The sequence below is a fragment of the Brassica napus genome, chromosome C5, assembly GCF_020379485.1.
Source record: "Brassica napus cultivar Da-Ae chromosome C5, Da-Ae, whole genome shotgun sequence".
Taxonomy (NCBI): Eukaryota; Viridiplantae; Streptophyta; class Magnoliopsida; order Brassicales; family Brassicaceae; genus Brassica; species Brassica napus.
This window is the reverse complement of record NC_063448.1, coordinates 42,283,217-42,300,998: the sequence shown is the minus strand read 5'-3', so window position 1 is coordinate 42,300,998 and position 17,782 is coordinate 42,283,217. Positions and strand designations below refer to the sequence as shown.

General features: G+C 33.2%; 1 protein-coding gene, 1 long non-coding RNA gene and 1 other non-coding gene across 3 annotated transcripts; 1 reads left to right on the top strand and 2 right to left on the bottom strand.

Annotated features, from left to right (window-relative positions):
• Positions 1-3,143: 3,143 nt before the first annotated feature.
• On the bottom strand, positions 3,144-6,147 carry LOC125587773 (mRNA cap guanine-N7 methyltransferase 1-like). Its single transcript, XM_048758895.1, has 13 exons — positions 5,902-6,147; positions 5,311-5,450; positions 5,152-5,220; positions 4,999-5,070; positions 4,819-4,920; positions 4,614-4,670; positions 4,367-4,505; positions 4,171-4,235; positions 3,998-4,048; positions 3,847-3,909; positions 3,618-3,741; positions 3,484-3,545; positions 3,144-3,408 (listed from the first exon to the last, which is right to left on the bottom strand). Exons 1-13 carry the CDS (start codon positions 5,975-5,977, stop codon positions 3,313-3,315), a joined length of 1,116 nt encoding a protein of 371 aa, XP_048614852.1. The 5' UTR covers positions 5,978-6,147; the 3' UTR covers positions 3,144-3,312.
• Positions 6,148-6,189: 42 nt separating this feature from the next.
• TRNAR-ACG lies at positions 6,190-6,262 on the bottom strand. Its single transcript has one exon. It is a non-coding gene; the product is annotated as a tRNA-Arg (tRNA).
• Positions 6,263-8,517: 2,255 nt separating this feature from the next.
• Positions 8,518-17,764, top strand: LOC106377601. The gene is made up of 18 exons (XR_007324147.1): positions 8,518-9,968; positions 10,061-10,248; positions 10,338-10,461; positions 10,629-10,720; positions 10,824-10,933; positions 11,177-11,270; positions 11,351-11,963; positions 12,082-12,162; positions 12,300-12,358; positions 12,484-12,568; positions 12,790-12,818; positions 12,924-13,161; positions 13,238-13,458; positions 13,568-13,672; positions 13,769-13,919; positions 14,035-15,055; positions 15,326-15,405; positions 15,500-17,764. It is a non-coding gene; the product is annotated as an uncharacterized LOC106377601 (long non-coding RNA).
• The last annotated feature ends 18 nt before the right edge of the window (positions 17,765-17,782 follow it).

The window sequence follows — 17,782 nt, the reverse complement described above, 5'->3', positions numbered from 1 at the left end:
AAAAGTGGGATCCCACGTATTAATAATCTGACCAAAATTTTTACCCTAATTAGTATAAATTTTGAGGAACAAAGAATTTGCCATAATTTTCTTTATTTCAACATAATCACCAATTGAAACAGTATTTTAGTTGCAGTGACTCGTAAATTAATGAGGTTGAGTTACTTCTCAGAAATTTCGGGTAAAAATATGTAAATGGATATTTGTGGAAAAATGAAAATTGTAGGTGGTCTTTAAGAAAACATTAAAGTATGACAGGAACTTACAAGTCAAATAATTTTAAAAAAAAAAAAACTTACAAGTCAACAAAGAAATAAATATGTAATATCATATCCTTAAGAATAGGAGTTGACATATTAATTTACTTATTTTTTTCCCTAGTGCTTTCAAATTTGTTTTTAAAAGAATTCATCTTATCAATAAAACAACAATATAAGATTGACAACAAAACCAAAAAAAAAAACGAAAAGGTTGACAACAAAACATCATAGAAGTGATATGGACAACCATTCGGGACACATCTCTCCGAACATTCTCCCGATCTCTATTGTTTGGGCAGGCTCATTCTCATTCAAATCACTATTTCTTAAAAGGTAGGTACCAATCTTGAATTAATCTTTCAAAACCATATTTTCCAATTTAGATTAGTTTTTATCTAATATTTTAAATATCTAACATATAGTATACAATAATTGGTGCATATACATGTGTATCAATATCAATTACTTTTTTCAAAAGCCGCTGCTAAGTTTCAATATTATAGAGCCTAGACTAGTATAGTTTTTTTTGTAAGACATTTATACTATTAAAACAGAAGTCATGACTTAATTCTTGTGTGATTTTTTTTAATTTGGACCATCCTTAGAAAGTTGTTTAAATTATTTTTTATATAAATATTTCAGCTATTTGAATATTCTATAACAAAAAAATCAAATAGATATTCCTATATTTTCTCTCAAATTGTATCTGAAGAAAAATCTTTTCATATCTCTTTTACAATATAAAATATATTTCATTTTTCATTAAAACAAAGCTTTTAAATTTTCAATCAGTTTCGTATTTGTTTAAAATAAATGTATATTTCTTTTTTCACTTAAAAAAAAATTTAATTTTTTAAGTTAATTTCGTGTTTATTTGAAAATTAAATATATATTTCATTTTAACTAAAACAAACTTTTAAAATATCTAATTAATTTTTGTAATTATAACTAATCTCATGTACAATATTTTACTAAATTTACGATACTAATTAAATATAATAATTTTCAATTAAACTTTTGTTCCTTAATCAATAAGATTTTTCAATTTAGAATTTTATATCACATGATTTAATATATGCTATCACTGAAAATTCAAAACATATAAATTAAGTTACTGTATGTGAACTATAAATTTGTTGTGTTTTAAAATGTTATATTAAACAATTTATAATATGTTAAATATTATAGTTAGCCAAGTAAAATAAATAATTATGTGTATAAAAATGAGAATAATCATCCGTCGAGATCTAGTTCTTCATTAATAACTTAAACTGTCTATTTGTAGCTGAATATATAACGTCTAGTGAAATTTATATGATTGCAGTTTTAACTAAGAGAAAATATCATTTGCGACGATAAACCAACTTCTAACATATAGACTAAAACGTATAGCACTAGACTATTCGTTGATGATATAACATTCATATTTTCAATTTCAATCGTCATCAATATGTGAAAAATTTGTAAGAGCACTGCATAAGATCATATTAAGTTGTCGTGATCGGATGATAGCAATACCTCATTTTTGCATCATAAAATATAATGAATTAAGCAAAATATTTTATTAACAAAATAATATGTTTTATTGACAAACAAACAAATACATTTCTTTACTCCAAAAGGGCAAAAAGGATTGATGATAACAATACGAAGAGAGCAAATAATGGAGACACTTTTTGTTCTGCTTTTCTCGATCTGCCATGATTGATTATATTCTTGAGACTAAACTTACTTATTATAATTGAATAATCTTAAAGAGAAAGTAACGTTTGTTTAATTCTTGGACTTTGTGCATTTGATTATCACATAATGATTAACCTATAGGATTATAAAAAGTATATATAGTTTGCCTACGTTTAGAGAGAGGTTTAGCTTTTTGTACCAAAGGAATTTATATCTTTGTTATCAGAGCATCTCCAATGTACACTTCTATATTTTTCTCTAAAATAGAGATCTCTATTATAGAGGTGAAAATGCTCTAATGTATGCTTCTATAATAGAGTTATTCTATTTTAGAGGAAATATAGAGGAAAATTACTTTTTGTCTCTATATTTAGAGGTGGAAATAACATATCTCTATATTTTTTCCTATAAATAGAAGAACTCTATTATAGAGGCATACATTGGAGCATTTTCACTTTTATAATAATTTTTTTCTATTTTAAGAGAAAATATAGAGATAGAAATAGAGGTGGGTTGGAGATGGTCTTACACTTAGAATGCTTGCAACATGATAAATAATGTTGTTAATGAGACTGATACAAGACAAATAATGTTGTCGGTACAAATGTTGAAACATATATTAGTTTATGCATGTGAAAAAGATTAATTGTTCAGTTGAATCGTTTTTACAAAATAATTTTTTCAATATTGATATAAATAAACGTATCATAATAAAGCTAGTTTTCAGTAAGTATTTTTGTATAATCCTTCAAACCGACAGAAGTATATTTTTTTTTTGTATATGAGAAACAACCATTTTATCATATTAGTTGAAGTATAAGATGTGTATTTATTTTAGGTAATTTCTCCAAACCGACTAAAGACAATTGTATTATTTTTCTTAAGGAACCTACAAACAAACAAAAATATACAAAATCGTTATGTAAAACGTGGTTATAAACTTGGAAATTGCCGACAAAGAATTGGAAGTCTGTCTGAATCTGAGGGCCTTCAAGATGTTTGAAAAGAACAGGATCAATCAGACAGTTCGAATCTTGAATCTCTATCAGTTTTCTCAATACAAATAAAATGCCGTGGACCCTGTCAGACAAAGTAGTCGGCAAATTCATCATAATACAGAACATCAATAGTGTATATGATGATGAAGCATCTTGACAGGTATATTCTGTTAAAGCCCTACACAACTTGAAAACTTGCAAGTGTTCGAAGACTTGTCTTATTACTAAACATCTTCTCATCTTTCGCTGTGAAGGGATAAATATTGTTTGAAGTAGATAGAACAATCTCTCAAATTCAAATGGCCAAGTAACATAAGTGAGACCAAAACAAAAGTCTTGACCCGTGTGTAAAGTTACAACTCTGTTACACTTCAGTTGTCGATATACAAAACATCGTCTTTCGACAAGTTCATTTTCCCATTCTTCCTCCTCCCTCCTCTCCTTTGAGCTCCATCAGATTCTCCTCTCTGTTAAAAACATACCTTAATCATTACAAAACGAAGTGAAAACCAAAAGAAACAATGAAGGAAAAGAAGACGAACCTTCCTCAAGACAAAAGAGAGGTATAGATATGCAGCTTCCCATTCATCAGCTGATAATGTGCCTGAAAAAGAACAAGTGAGTTTATGTTTCAATAGAATCAAAACGAGTCATATGAAGTCGAACAAAGACTTACTCTGATCTTGGTTACCATCACCCAAAGCACCAAGCCTTCTCATGAGTTCTACAAACTCCGGTTTCTTCATATACTCATGGACAAACTCGTGTGCGTTCTTTACAAACACCAACTCTAGATCATACTGTTCACAAGTTCATGGGACAATGTCAAAGCTTATACACAACGAAAAAAATAAACAGTTTCTAAGCTAAGCCTATGAAACATGGAGAGGAGGAAAATGATATACCTCTTCGGCTAAAGACTTGAAGACGTTAAAGGGCACAATCCATTCAGGACAATCAACAGCATCCTACCATTACAAAATTTGCATGATACCTCTAAATGTGTAACCGTGGTAGACTACTAAGTGTATAAGATTGAAGAAAAATTTTAAGTACCTCAAGATGAAATACGTATTCAATACCAAAAGGGCTGCTAGATTTGAACTTCTGAAGGAGGATACAGCGAGAATCATCATCAGAATACTAGAAGAGAATACTGTCTGCTAGACACGACAGTTAAGATAAAGCTAACAAGGACTTTGGTAGTGAAGTAACGAAACAAGCATAACCTTTCGGGAATGCTCTTCACCAAAACGAATCCAGTATACACTATTACCAATCTCCAAACCTTCAGCTGCGTATTCAGACAACAACAAATAACCAAATTTAGTTTTGCCAAAACCAAGAATCAAGTGAAAGAGAAAGGAACACAACTCAGTGCTAATAAGATACAAGACAAGAAAAAGAGAAAAAAACATTAAGAACCTTCTCGGAGTTTTTTAATGATAACATTGGCATCTGGCATTGTTCCTATAAAGACGCCTCCAGGACGAAGTAGAGCTGAGACATTAGCCAAAGCTCGCCGTGCACGTGCCTCAGTAGTCCATGAGTAATGCATAGCAAACTACAATCAAACAATGACTTGCCATATTGAAACTTCAATAGTTTGCACAGCCAAAGTAGATACTGAATCTTGAGGAAACAAAAGGAATTGAAACACAGAAAAAAGAACCTGGCAACTACAGATATCAAAAGGAGCATCCTCTTCAAGAATCTTATCTAGTTCTACCTGAAATCATTGATATGCAAATCCACTATTAAGATTGAGAAGCATTGAGTTGTGTGTTTTTACATCTGCATCTGATATAGTATCATGCCAGGAACTTGTGTACTGAACAAGATTCCAAAACTATTCGAGGAGCTTATCTCATTTATACCTCAAAACAGTCCCCACATAATAAACGGGAGGGAAAGCTGAACTTCTTACGACGTTGGTGATGGTCTGCGTCACCATTATAACGCGTCCGACAATCTTCAATCTGTCACGAGAAAAATCATTACACCATATATATATATAGAGACAGCGCAAGAAATAAAGATATTCAGCGGTCACTTACCGACCCTTCAGCTATATCGATTCCAACATAATAACCAATCCTTGCCTTGTCCCACTTGATCAAATCACCACCCTGGTAAACAGTAAAAGCAATACATTGCAATCAGTCTTAAGAAACATAAGCACTGACATGAACACAACAAGAGACAATAACCTTCCCACAGGCAAGGTCTAGAACAGCATCATCAGGACGAGCATATAGCTGGATCAACACACTTTTAATCTGTTTTGTTTTGCGAAGAAGAAGAACGAAATCAATATCTTTAAACACAACAAGCCTCCTGGATGAAAGAAGATGCTGTGATTAACCAACCCAATTGTTGAGTTTCTTAAGATGAATGATGGGACTAGCTTCTCTCTCTTCCAAAGTTTGGTTTGTTCTTCGACTGTAATGATCTGCTACTTTCCTCGCAAAGTTCTTTGTGGTATCATCATCCAGAAACTGAGAATCACCTGATCTCAAACCAAAACGAATCCGACACTAAGCTTTACAACTATTGCTATAAGCACACTCAACAAACAAAGTAATCTCTCACAAAGCAATAAAATCACAAGAATTGAAACAAGACAGCAAAACACAGTCCTCAAACAAAGTCATCCCTTACACTCAATAAGCAGTAAAATCACAAGAGTTGAAACAAGACAGCAAGCAAACACACAATCCACAAACAAAGTCATCTCTTACACAGTTATCAAAACAGAGGAACGAAGAAGCTTGATAGACCCAAACTATATAAAGGACACAACTTTTTGTTTCCCAGCGAGCAAAGAAGATAGCTTTCAGAGCAAAGGAATGAAATTAAGATAAAGAAACTGTAAAACCCAAATCGAAACCCAGATTATGAAAGCTGTTATTTATTTTTTTCCTCGAATAGGAAGAGAAGGGGGGGGGGGGGACGATTACCTTCAGGGTTTGATTTGAATCTGGTGGAAGGAGGAGGAGTGGAGCTTGAAGGAGATTGGGAGTATCCTCTTTTCATAATAAAGAGAATCTCTGTTTTGTGCAAAGGAGGGAGGAGCAGAATAGGGTTTATAATTAGAGTTTGTATTTCGCTCTCTTCATAAAAAGAGGAAATTCTGACTCTCTTTGTTTCACGCCGCTCTTCTTTCTGATTTCTGAATCTACTGCCGAACAAAAGCAAAAAAAAAAAACGGAGTTTCTGGTCGAGTGGTATACAAATTTAAAAAATATCGATTCCACTGAGGATCGAACTCAGAATCTCTGGTTTCGTAGACCAGCGCCTTATCCATTGGGCCATGGAACCAGTCGCTAGTTACGTCACCAAGATGTATTTATATTTTAATTTATAACACGTTACATCAGATTATAGACTCTGATAGTATTTATTTAGCAGTAGTTCCAGTGCATGGTTTGGCTGATAGCCCAAGGTTCTTCTGAGTTCTAAAATGGGAACCGTTTTTTTTAAGGGAGTTCCTTCTGAGTTCAAAAATGAAATTTGGTTTAGTTTTTCTATATTAAAATAAATAAATAAAGTTGAAAGAAAAAAATACGGAGAGATCCACTCAATCAATCCCAATATATAAAAAGGATTGATGGAAGATTTTTAAGCTGTTCACCTCTGCCTGGAAATTCATCATACAAGAAATCAAGTTTCTTCCACATCACAAAATTCATTGTCTAACTGGGATACGCTTGACACATGGACTTAATCAAATTTATTGTGTCCTACATACATGCAAACAAGCTTCTACCTAACTTCGACGTAACGACTTCTGACTCTACTTAATCTTCATCGTGATCATCCGCTAACCTTTTTTTTTGACTAAATTATCTGGAAATTTTTCGCATTTCTGAAATCGTCGTTTCTCTGTGGTTAAGGATCATGCAGTTAATTTAATTCACTCTTTCACAATTAATTTCCCTCATTTATCATGACCGCTTCAGAGATGCTACCGCTCCGACTCCCTATGTTTCTCCCAATATATAAACTCATACGCCTCAGATTCTTAGCTACAAGCCTACAACCATGATCATTAAACTCAATACATCAGTGGAAAAAAAATGGTGATGAAATCGATAAAGATCTCCGACAAGACTTCACTGATCTAATTTTTCGGTGACTTCTCTCCAGGACTTGCGGAATCGGAGTTAAGCGACGACACCTCTGTCACTATTGACACAGACAGTTCCCGGTTTCACTTACATGAAGGTGACCTCTAAGGTAAGGCGTCAAAACCCTAAAATCGTCTGCAAGTTAATTGGTTTGATACATCCTAATTTAGATAACTGTAGGCCACCTTTTACTACTAATTTTCTCAACCATGGATGTATATGTTGTTGGGTACATAAAGCTGGTTAATGGCCAGTCTATCATAAACCGGTCCGTTCTTGATGAAGTGGAAATAGCTACCATACAGTCAGTGGTTGATCTAGAAAATATTTTGAGTGGGAGTAAAAAAAATTTAATGTATTAATAATTTTTTGTTTGATGTTTTATTTAATAAGAATAACATTTAAGAAAAAAATAAACTAAATAATACAGCTATAAAAAATTTAAACCGGAAGAAAAAGAATGAACCCATTAACAAAAAAAAACTGGAACTATTGTGAGAAACAAAATTTAATTGAATGAGAAGAACTCATGAACGGAAAGACTCAAATGAAAACAAGGTGAGGGGAGAACTAATACATGGGAAAAAAAATCAGAAAAGTAAGAAGAAAACAATATTATAGAAATCAATGTAGAAAGGAAAGGATGGGGGGAGTGTAAGAGCATCCGCAATGGGAGTTCTTAACTGGAAGTCTTTAAGGAAAAAATAATTAAATAATCAGTGGACTCTACCAAAAGTTAAGGATTCAATCTTTAAAATTCTTAAATAATGATTTTTTTTTAGTGAATCCTTGCACTATTTGCGGGTCCCCACGACATGTGGCGATCCGCGATTGGTTGATATTTTTTTATCTGAAAAAAAAAAATAATAATACTTAAAAAATCAAAATACACTTTTTATAACGACTGTTATTTGAAAAACACCATTGCGGACGCTCTAAGCCTGGTCAAGTAGGGGCATAGTGAGATAACTAGCCAACTAAGCTGGAAGATACATGTGTATCCTGATACAAATAAATTTATCTGTAATTATTGTGGGGCAGCTGCCACCTTCATGGGCAACGTGGATCCGCCTCTGCATACAGTATGTTTTGATTCATCTCAAACTAAAATTATCAAAAACCAAAACCTTTTCTTTATGACTTATTCTTGGTGAACCTCTGGGAAGCTCCCACGTTACATTTAAGGCAATCAGTAGGAGGTACAGACCCTTACAAAATGTTCTAAAATTTCCATTTAAATACGAGCCTCTTTAAATACGTTGAGTCACATATATGTATATGTATCGATTTGACTTTTCTAATGGGCCTTTTGAGTTTGGGTCTGGAGAAAAATTTCCAAAAAAGGTAGAGGGAGCCTCTGTTCTATAGTTTGCGATAGATTAACATTTAACTTCTTCTTACTCTCTAGAGAAAAAGAGGAACTAGACTATTGAAATGGGTCGGGCGTTGGGCTATTTTGGGCTTTTGTTATTTATATTCAAATTTTGAAAGTTTTTTTTTTAACATCAAAACTTGAAAGTATATAAACACTAACGTATTAAAATGGATCATCAAATAGCCGTTTAGCTAGAGGATCATGGCTTTTGAATCCGAACTTGGATATTGGAGGTTTGCTTTCTTATTTTTTTCCAAAGTTATATTTAAGGTTTCATCTCGATAATTCGTTTTCTTCGTGAACATGAATTGGTTTTTTCTTTTCTTCTTCTTCTTTTCTCTATCTAATTTTCTTGTAGCCATTTATAGAGAAGAATTTGAATCAGAACTTGAAACTGGGTGTTTATTTTTGTTAAAGAATGTTTAGGTTTCGGCGACCATTGTTAATTTCAAATTTAATCTGAATATTTAGGTTTCAATCTCACTCAGAGGAAGATACGAAGACGGCGACGTTCCGTACAATCCCCGGGGTATCGGTGAGTGCTAACGCCGCAAATGTCGCTGAGTTCGACAGAACGACGTCGTTTCTTCGATTCCTTTGCAACCGATTCCGAGAAGCTCCGGTCCGATCAACGGTTTAGGTTTATTCGCGTTCGAGAGGACGACGTCGTTTCCTCACCGGTTCTCAGATTTGTTCATGTTTAATCATCAGGTAATGAATTTGTTCGATTAATTGTTTTTTTTTTCAATTTTCATCATCACTAGTTTTTTTCCTCTTTCAGTTTTTCTTGTGGGATTTTAGGTTTGCAGTTATACATCGCGAAATTTCCAGAAATCATCTGGGAGGTGGTGTAACTTTACTCTTTTGATTTTTATAGTTTCACAAATTGTATCTTTCTTTTGCAGTAAGAGCTCAGAAACTACGTAGGGTTTTTCTCAATCACTCAAAGTAATACACATCTGCATGCATTGATATGCATTCAAACATTCATCATGTGCATTCATACATTCATCATATGCATTCATCGTATACATATGCATACATCCATATAACATACATAATACATACCCAGCTTACTTCTTTCTTTTTTAGATTTTTTTTATTTACCGCTTGCTTCTTTTTTATTTTTTGTTTCTTCGTTGATTCTTTGCTTCTTTGTCCTTATTTTCTTTGTTGTCTATTCTCTTTGCCTCCTTCCTTGGTTTCGTGTTTTCTTAGTTTCTTCTTTGATTCTTTGGTTTCTTGATTCAATTGTTTGTATATCTGCTTGCTCGATAAGTTGGTTTCTATTTCTTCTACAACGGATGGATCCCGTAAGGCATCTGACACTTCTTCTCGTGATATATACTTTTACTCAACTGACCTTTTTATATCTGCCTTTTCTCTAACTTATTCAGTTTCTGACATGCAAGATAATACCTCAGAGTCTTAGAAAAACGGCTAGATCACATTAGCAGGATCCACGGAAATAAGCGTCAGTACTCCCAAAGAGATGGCTGCTTGCCTTGACCAATCAGTCCAGGTGACTTATAATCTTGTATCTTTATTATTTCAGTGTTTACTAATTAAACATCGTATTGGGCATTGCAATCATAAAGTCTGTTTGTCGTGTAGTCGTTCACATGACATTTTCACTATCACTGTGGAACAAATGCGCAAGATCAATACAGATTCTCCTGAAAATGGTATTTACAATGGGAGCTTGAAAGAAGAGTATCATTGTGCCAAGTTGCACATAGTATACCTTGCCGGTTCAGAACGAACCAAAAGAACTGGTTCTGACGGTATGAAAGTTAAAGAAGGTTAGTGTTCTTGTGTTTCATTTTTTAGACCAGCAATAAAGCCTTGCCGATTATTTTGTTGTAATGGAAGTTGATCCTTTTTTCACCAGGAGTTTACATAAATAAAGGCCTCCTTGCGCTGGGTAATGTCATCAGTGCGCTTTAAGATGAGAGAAAGCGCAAAGATGGTGCTCATGTTCCTTACAAAGACAGTAAACTTACACATAAATAAAGGTATACTTGTCTTCTAATTTCTTGAATATCACATTGCTCAGTGTTTGCTCCTTTCTCACAAGTTGTTGCATGCTAACTTCTTAGGTAACCTGCAGGGTTCTTTTAAGCCCTTAACATTTTGGTTAATGCTGGTTTTGTATCTCTAATGCTTGCTATGTGGGTTTCAGCTTGCATCAGTACTGCAGATATTAATGCTGAGGAAACACTTAACACACTTAAATATGCCATCCGTGCTCGAAACATCCGGAACAAACCTGTTGTAAGCTATTCCGATATATCATGTCAATAGAAGAGACTAGTTATTGCTTGAAACTAAGTTACTCTAATTTTCTTGTTCTATAATTTGATATCTTTAAACATAGGTTAATAGAGATCATGTGTCCAGTGAGATGCTGAAAATGCGCCAACAGCTAGAGTACTTGCAGGCAGAGCTTCCCTTACGGGATGGAGGATCCTCATGTGCGAACTCCAGGTATGTTGTTGACCTTAGTGTCTGGTTTTTACTTGAAAATTCAAGAAAAAATTGACGTATAAAGGAAATGATTGCTTATCTAGAAACTGCTAATGAACTCCATCAGTGTCGTAGCAGATATGCTGGTGTAAAGCATTCTGAAAAAAAATTTAAAGACATACAATATGTAATGTCCGAACTGATACATTTATAATTTTGTGGATACTCGTTATTTTTATGAAGTATTGAATTGTTCGGTGGTAGGATGAAATCATCGGTCTCGTCAAACCTGATGGGCTAAAAAGGAGCTTGCACAGTATGGAGTCGTCCAATTATGCTATGGTTGAAGCCACAATAGGTAAAAGAAATCTTCCAAAGAGTTCTGATACTAGAAGAAAGCAATGTTATTTAAGACAAGAGTTCTCATATTATGTGCAGGTGATTCAAGGGAAATAGATGAAGAGGCAAAAGAGTGGGAGCACAAACTCTTGCAAAGTAGTATGGATAAAGAGTTGCATGAACTGAACCGTCGTCTGGAGGAAAAGGAGGTCTCTTTCACTTGTTTTCTTAGAACTAAAACGTCCTGGAGGGTTTGAGATTTATTCTTGTCCATAACTACATAATCGATGTGTGAAAATAGTCTGAAATGAAGCTTTTTGACGGCTATGATCCGGCTGCGCTAAAGCAACATTTTGGGAAGAAAGTTGCAGAGGTGGAGGATGAAAAGAGATTTTTTCAGGTGGAATATGTTTTGCATTTGATGCTCAAGTCTCATCAAAAAGGATCATTTTGAGTTGTTGAACTGTTCGGTTATTTCTTGCTTTAGGGAAGAGAGAAACCGTTTGTTGGCTGGAATTGAAAACCTTGCTTCTGATGGTGAAGCACAGAAGTTGCAAGATGTGCATGCTCAGAATTTGAAATCGCTTGAAGCACAGCTTCAGGACCTTAAGAAAAATCAAGAGAACCATTGTCAGCTACTGAAGCAGAAACAAAAGAGTGACGACGCTGCTCGGAGGTTAGAGGAAGAATTCTATCCATCAAGGCACATAAGGTATAAGCATGATGTGTTTTTCAACTTTGAATATATATTTTTCAGTTATCGTATATGCTCATGTCACATCTTCTCTTTGAAAATACATTTGTTTGATTGTCTTCCTTGGATTTGATAGGTTCAGCTGCAACACAGAATGAAACAAGAAGCAGAACAGTTTCGACAGTGGAAAGTCTCCCGGGAGAAGGAACTTGTGCAGGTACCTTTGCCTTTTATATCTTACCTAAGTCCTTGAGTTGATATTTTTATCCATAAGAAATCTTCTCTCAAATAATCATAGATTCTAACTGTACCTTTACACTTATACTTCCTGGCTAACAAAATTACGGCAAGAAGGCAGAAAGAGCGAGTATAAAAGGCATAAGCTACAAGCTTCGAATCAGCGCCAGAAAATGGTATGCACAAGATTGTTACTATGTAATTCTATAATTTTGAACCTTGAGTAGTGTTCCATGGTCTCTGAAAGATAAAAAGATTCAGCTGTGATATTAAGGAAAATTTTCACTCTTGGGTTCTTCAGAGGAAGATAGAAGAGGCTGCAATGGGTACCAAGAGATTAAAAGAATTGTTGGAAGCTCGGAAATCTTCTCCTCGTGAACACACATGTATGGTTTTTTTTTTTTTTTTTTTTGAAACAGAACACACAGGTATGTTGTAAAATACTTTTAACACTTAAATGGAATCATGTCACTGAGTAAAGTAGTTGATATGTGGAGTCTGTTGAATAGCTAGCTTGGGCCCTACATGAGTTATCCTCGTATTTAAAGAAATAAAATGGTGTTCCTTTTGTGCTTTTGAGATTCTAAGTAGAACACTCTTTGTGCAGGTGGTACACACGGTTTTGGAACAAAGTAGGTGCGCATTCACCATATCCCCTTTTTTATTTACATTGTGCAGTTTATATCATTGTGGTTCATTACAAATCTAATTCAGTTCATACTCTTCTATACCAATGAGAAGGCGTTGCAGCGATGGCTAGATCATGAATTGGAAGTCATGGTGAATGTACATGAAGTACAAGAAACAAAGCCATGTGTATGTCTCCCCAATGCATTTAGCCTTTGTAATAAGTTAATCATCACCAAGACTGTTCACTTTGTGTGGTTAGCCTTGCCGGAGAGTTTTCTGTGTTAAGACAAGTGGATGAGTTGGCAGTGAAAGGCTTAAGTCCTCCAAGAGGGAAGAATGGCTTTGTTTGGTACTTCTTCTCACATGAACTTTTTCATTCGGTTTCTAATTTTGCCTTTGACCTTATTTTACAAGTTTTGTCTCAGGGCATCATCGTTGTCACCTAATGCAAGGATGGCTCGAATATCTTCACTTGAGAACAGCTCGGCATATCTTCAAATTCTCTAGTAGCCATGGCCTCACAACTCTCTGAGGCAGAAGAACATGAACGTGCTTTAACAAACTGTGGCTGCTGGAACCAGCTACGTTCAGTGGGAGAGGCAAAGAACTTGCTTCAATATATGTTCAACTCTCTTGCATAAACAAGGTGCCTCCAGATTCCAAGTGACACACCTCTAACATCGAAGAGAATATATTTCAGCGGGAAAATTAGCCTTCAACAAGTGTGTTCATGTCCTTTCTTTGTGCTCATGCAGGTGCCAAGCTTCTTCCTTAATTCTTTGATTTCTTAACTCAAATGTTTGCATTTCTGCTTGCTGGATAAGTTGGTTTGTATTTCTTCTACAACGGAAAAGGATCATGTAAGGCATATGGAACTCTTTCTCGTGATATACTTTTACTCAGATGTCCTTCTTATATCTGCTTTTTCTCTAACATGTTCATTTCTTACATGGAAGATAATACCCCATGCTCTTAGATAAACGGCCAGATCACATTAGCAGGATTCACTGAAGTAAGCGTCAGTACTCCCAAAGAGATGGCTGGTTGCCTTGACCAGTATTGTATTGTTTGTTTAGGAGAATGTCTGATGGATCCAAAGGATTAACGGTAAATCTTAAATTTTCATCTTCGTCTCATGTTGCAAAGTATCAACTTTTAAGGAAAATTGACATTGTTTATCTTTTTTGAGTCTAAAACTGTTTGCATTTTTTTTTTTTTGCAGATACAAAAATAAATATATGTACTCTCCTTACTTCTTTAAAACGGTAAAATGACATAAGAATTTGCTTCTAGGAAGGAGAATTGGATTATTTCACATAAGTCGACATTATATCGTTGCATTACTGACTTTCAATGAAATTTTTTGAGGTTTTTTTTCATTAACATTTTCCACTCTTTTCTTTTTACCTACATTCATAGTCCCGAACATATTTTTGTCTTTTGCTTCTCAGGTATGCTTGTTTCCACACTTGCATTGCACATCCCTGTTCAATGTATAGGGTCTCATTAGATGTATGAAATCATGACTTTTTCTTTGTTCAAAAGTAGTTTCGTTTGCTTGAAGCTGCAAATCTTTATTCGTTACTGATAGGACATTTGTGACCAGTTTATCAAACTGTTTCAGGACTGTCAGGACAAAGGTACAATTATTTAGATAATCTAGAAGGATCTTGCTACACACGTATCCTACGTAGTCAAAGACACGTTTTTGCTTAATCAGGTCCATTGCAGATGGAACTCTAAATCCTTCTGCCAGGTATTTGTCTTCGCTTTTATTCAGTTTACATGTGATGCACTTTAGGTATCTGACATCATTCTAGAGTTGAATAAGAGTGTATTTGGATATGATAAAGTCAATATTCATCTGGAGACATGTGAAGCTTGAGCTAACTGCAAAATGAAACATAATGAGACTATGTTCGAGTAATGAAGACTAACTACTAAGCAAACACCATCTCGCTTATTTTTGTTGTTGTTCATAGGTGCCTTTCTTCTATATTACGTCGGCTTTCTTTCTGTTGCTCTCAATTCAAGTCCCATGTTAGAATACAGTTGGAGCAATCAAAAGTTCTTTCACTTTAATAGTTCATAGAAACTGCAAAAGTGAGAATTCACTTGAAACATTTGTGAAGGCATAATGTTTTTCTAATCGATTAATATGTGTATGTTCTTTTCATCTTGGGTGGTGGTGGTGAAGTGAAGGATGTGTGCTTATTAAGAAAAGTATCGAGAATTCACTGCAGGTAACACCCGTTGTATACTCATTTTATATGAGTTTACTCTAATGTTTGGTATCTGGGTTTGTGTGCTCCGAGGATATTTGTATTTTGTTGTTGTTGTTGTTGTTGAAGATGTCTACGAAAGTCAAAAAGGGTTTGGATACATGAACCGGTCTTGCCCATTTAATATGTAACCTTGATGCTATATTTGGGTGGTAGTTAGCAAGCTGACTTAGATTTCATATCATTCATTTGACAACTGCTTGATCAACTTCGCATGTATCTTTTTATTAGAGGTGAAAACAGTTGAAAGCGACTCTGGATTGCAGATACTCCATCCGGTGAGGTGTTGGTCTGGCAAAAAAACAAATAAGGTATAAGGTATTAAAGTTTAACCTTGTCTTAAACCTGTATAAGGATTGTGACATTTTGTACATGCCTTCTTGGCATTCGTTTTGTGGACTATAGGCAGTGCTTGAGAGTGGAAATTTCAAGAAGAATTTGCATCTTTCAACTAACTCAAGCTTCACTCTCTTCCGGTATGGTGTTCATTCTCATTGTTTTATTCAGTCTTCGATTTTCTTCTATGATTTGAAAGTTAATCTCTCTTTTATGTTCAGTGTAGCAGATTTCATAGCCAAGGTAGCCGAGAACATTATAGGTATATACTATCGAAATCACAACAGTTATGCTATCCACAGAGAGTGTGATCGTTGTGATTTCAGGACATGCATTCATGCATCACATTCATACATACATGCATATGTTCATGCATTGCATACACACATACATTCATGCATATTTGCATCCTTTATTCTAGTTTTGTTCATTTCTTTCATCATATGCTTAATTTAATTGATTTCTTGCTTATTTAATCAATTTGATTGATTCTTTCTTTTTGGTTTCTTCGTTTCCTTGATTGCTTCCGTACATGCTTAAGTTGTTTACTTGCTTTCTTTTGTGATTCTTTTTGGTTTCTCTGCTTCTTTCTATTTTTCTGCTTAGCGCTTTGGTTGCTTTTTTTGGGTTTATTGTTTACTGCATGGCTTCTTTGCTACTTTTTCTTATTTGCTTACATGCTTCTTAAAATGCAATAAATTATGCATAGCTAAATATTATCACTCTTACAGTTTATGTAACTTGCAGTAAAAACTATGTCGTAAAACCTATTGATTTATGTGGTGAGTTCGCTGTAAAAATATGAGTTACTATTTTTCCAATAGTGTTGATTGGTAACATTTTCGATGTATAAGTTGCAGTATATATTATTTTTAAAAAATATAAATAATATTTAATACAATTTAATAAGATATTTTAAAAATAAAATACATAAATTAACATTAACTAAGGATATTGATCTATATATATATATATAGCTCCCATATATATACAAATATTTTATGTACATAAATTTTTAATTACCAAACAATATTAAAAATTAAAATTATTTGAAAATTTTAATGGACTATTTAAATGGGAATTATACAAATATTTTATTTACCTAAATTTTTAATCATCAAAGAAATTAACAACTAAAATTATAGATTTTTTTTAACTAATGAAAATGAAAATACTTTTCAGAAAGGCTTTTTTGTATAATTTTGAGAAAAACTTTGGCTAACAAGTATATAACCATATTAATTGTTAAATATATTGTATTAATTAATATAAACTAAATGTACACAACTACAACTACGTGATTATGTATTTGTAAATTGTTAAATTTGCTAAAATTCATAAAGAAGGCGTGGGGTAGTTAATAGACAAAACTAAAAATTTCTAACTCAAATCTTAATACATGAGATTTTTGTTGATGTTGATTTAAGATTTGAGTTATCATTTTTACAAAGATTATAACTCAAAATTGTTACTCAACAATAAACAATTGTAACTCAAACACAACTTCAAAATTTTAAAACTAATTCATGATTGGTAACATTTTTTATTTATGTGCTTAACCCAACCTAAATCAAATGTAATACATGTTACCAATCAACGCCTATGTTTTATTTTATAGCTGTGTATTCAAAAATATTAGTTTTAGTCTTTTAAACAGTAATTAATACAAATATAATTTATTAACAATAGACAATTATGTTAATTGTTTCAGTTGGTTAGTTTTCCGTAAATTGTTGTCTAAATTATGTACAATATTTATCATTACCAACAATATTTAACATATTTAGCAAAATTCAAAAAGACAAATTAAAATATTTACGCATTCTCATTTTGCAAAATATTATAACAGTAATGACACCAAAATTTATCGTAATCAAAAACTAATAACTTGATACAATTTTAATAAAAAATTATTAGTCAAAAATATGCCCGTGAATCAAAACCTAGTAATAGTCTTAATTTCATATGAAAGATTATAATAATTGTTTGAAAAACTTACTTACCACATGTCCATTGCGCATATATACTTATTAAAATGAGTTTTTTAGAAATTCAAGAGTCTCCATTACTTATCTTCTGTTAGATACTCTTGTAATAAGAATTATTTCTAACTGTTAATTTTCAAAAGAAAATAACAATTACATAAATAAATATGTTAAAAATACTTAAATTAAGAATACCTTTAGAATTATTTTGATCCATGAATTATCAGTTGAGCAATTTCATTGAGAATTTCCTATAGAGTAAATAACTTGATATATCATAAGAAATTTATGAGATTACGAGAACTTTTGGTGTCATTAATATAGGTTCAGTCACTTTTTAACAACATTTAATAAAATAAATAAGTTA

Excerpts from the sequence above, each read along its gene's own strand:
- LOC125587773 (XM_048758895.1), bottom strand. The coding sequence starts at position 5,977 with ATGAAAAGAGGATACTCCCAATCTCCTTCAAGCTCCACTCCTCCTCCT. Across the intron at positions 3,742-3,846 it reads TCAAGTCTTTAGCCGAAGAG|TATGATCTAGAGTTGGTGTT; the intron begins GTATATCATTTT and ends ACTTGTGAACAG. Across the intron at positions 3,409-3,483 it reads TCTCTTTTGTCTTGAGGAAG|AGAGGAGAATCTGATGGAGC; the intron begins GTTCGTCTTCTT and ends TGTTTTTAACAG.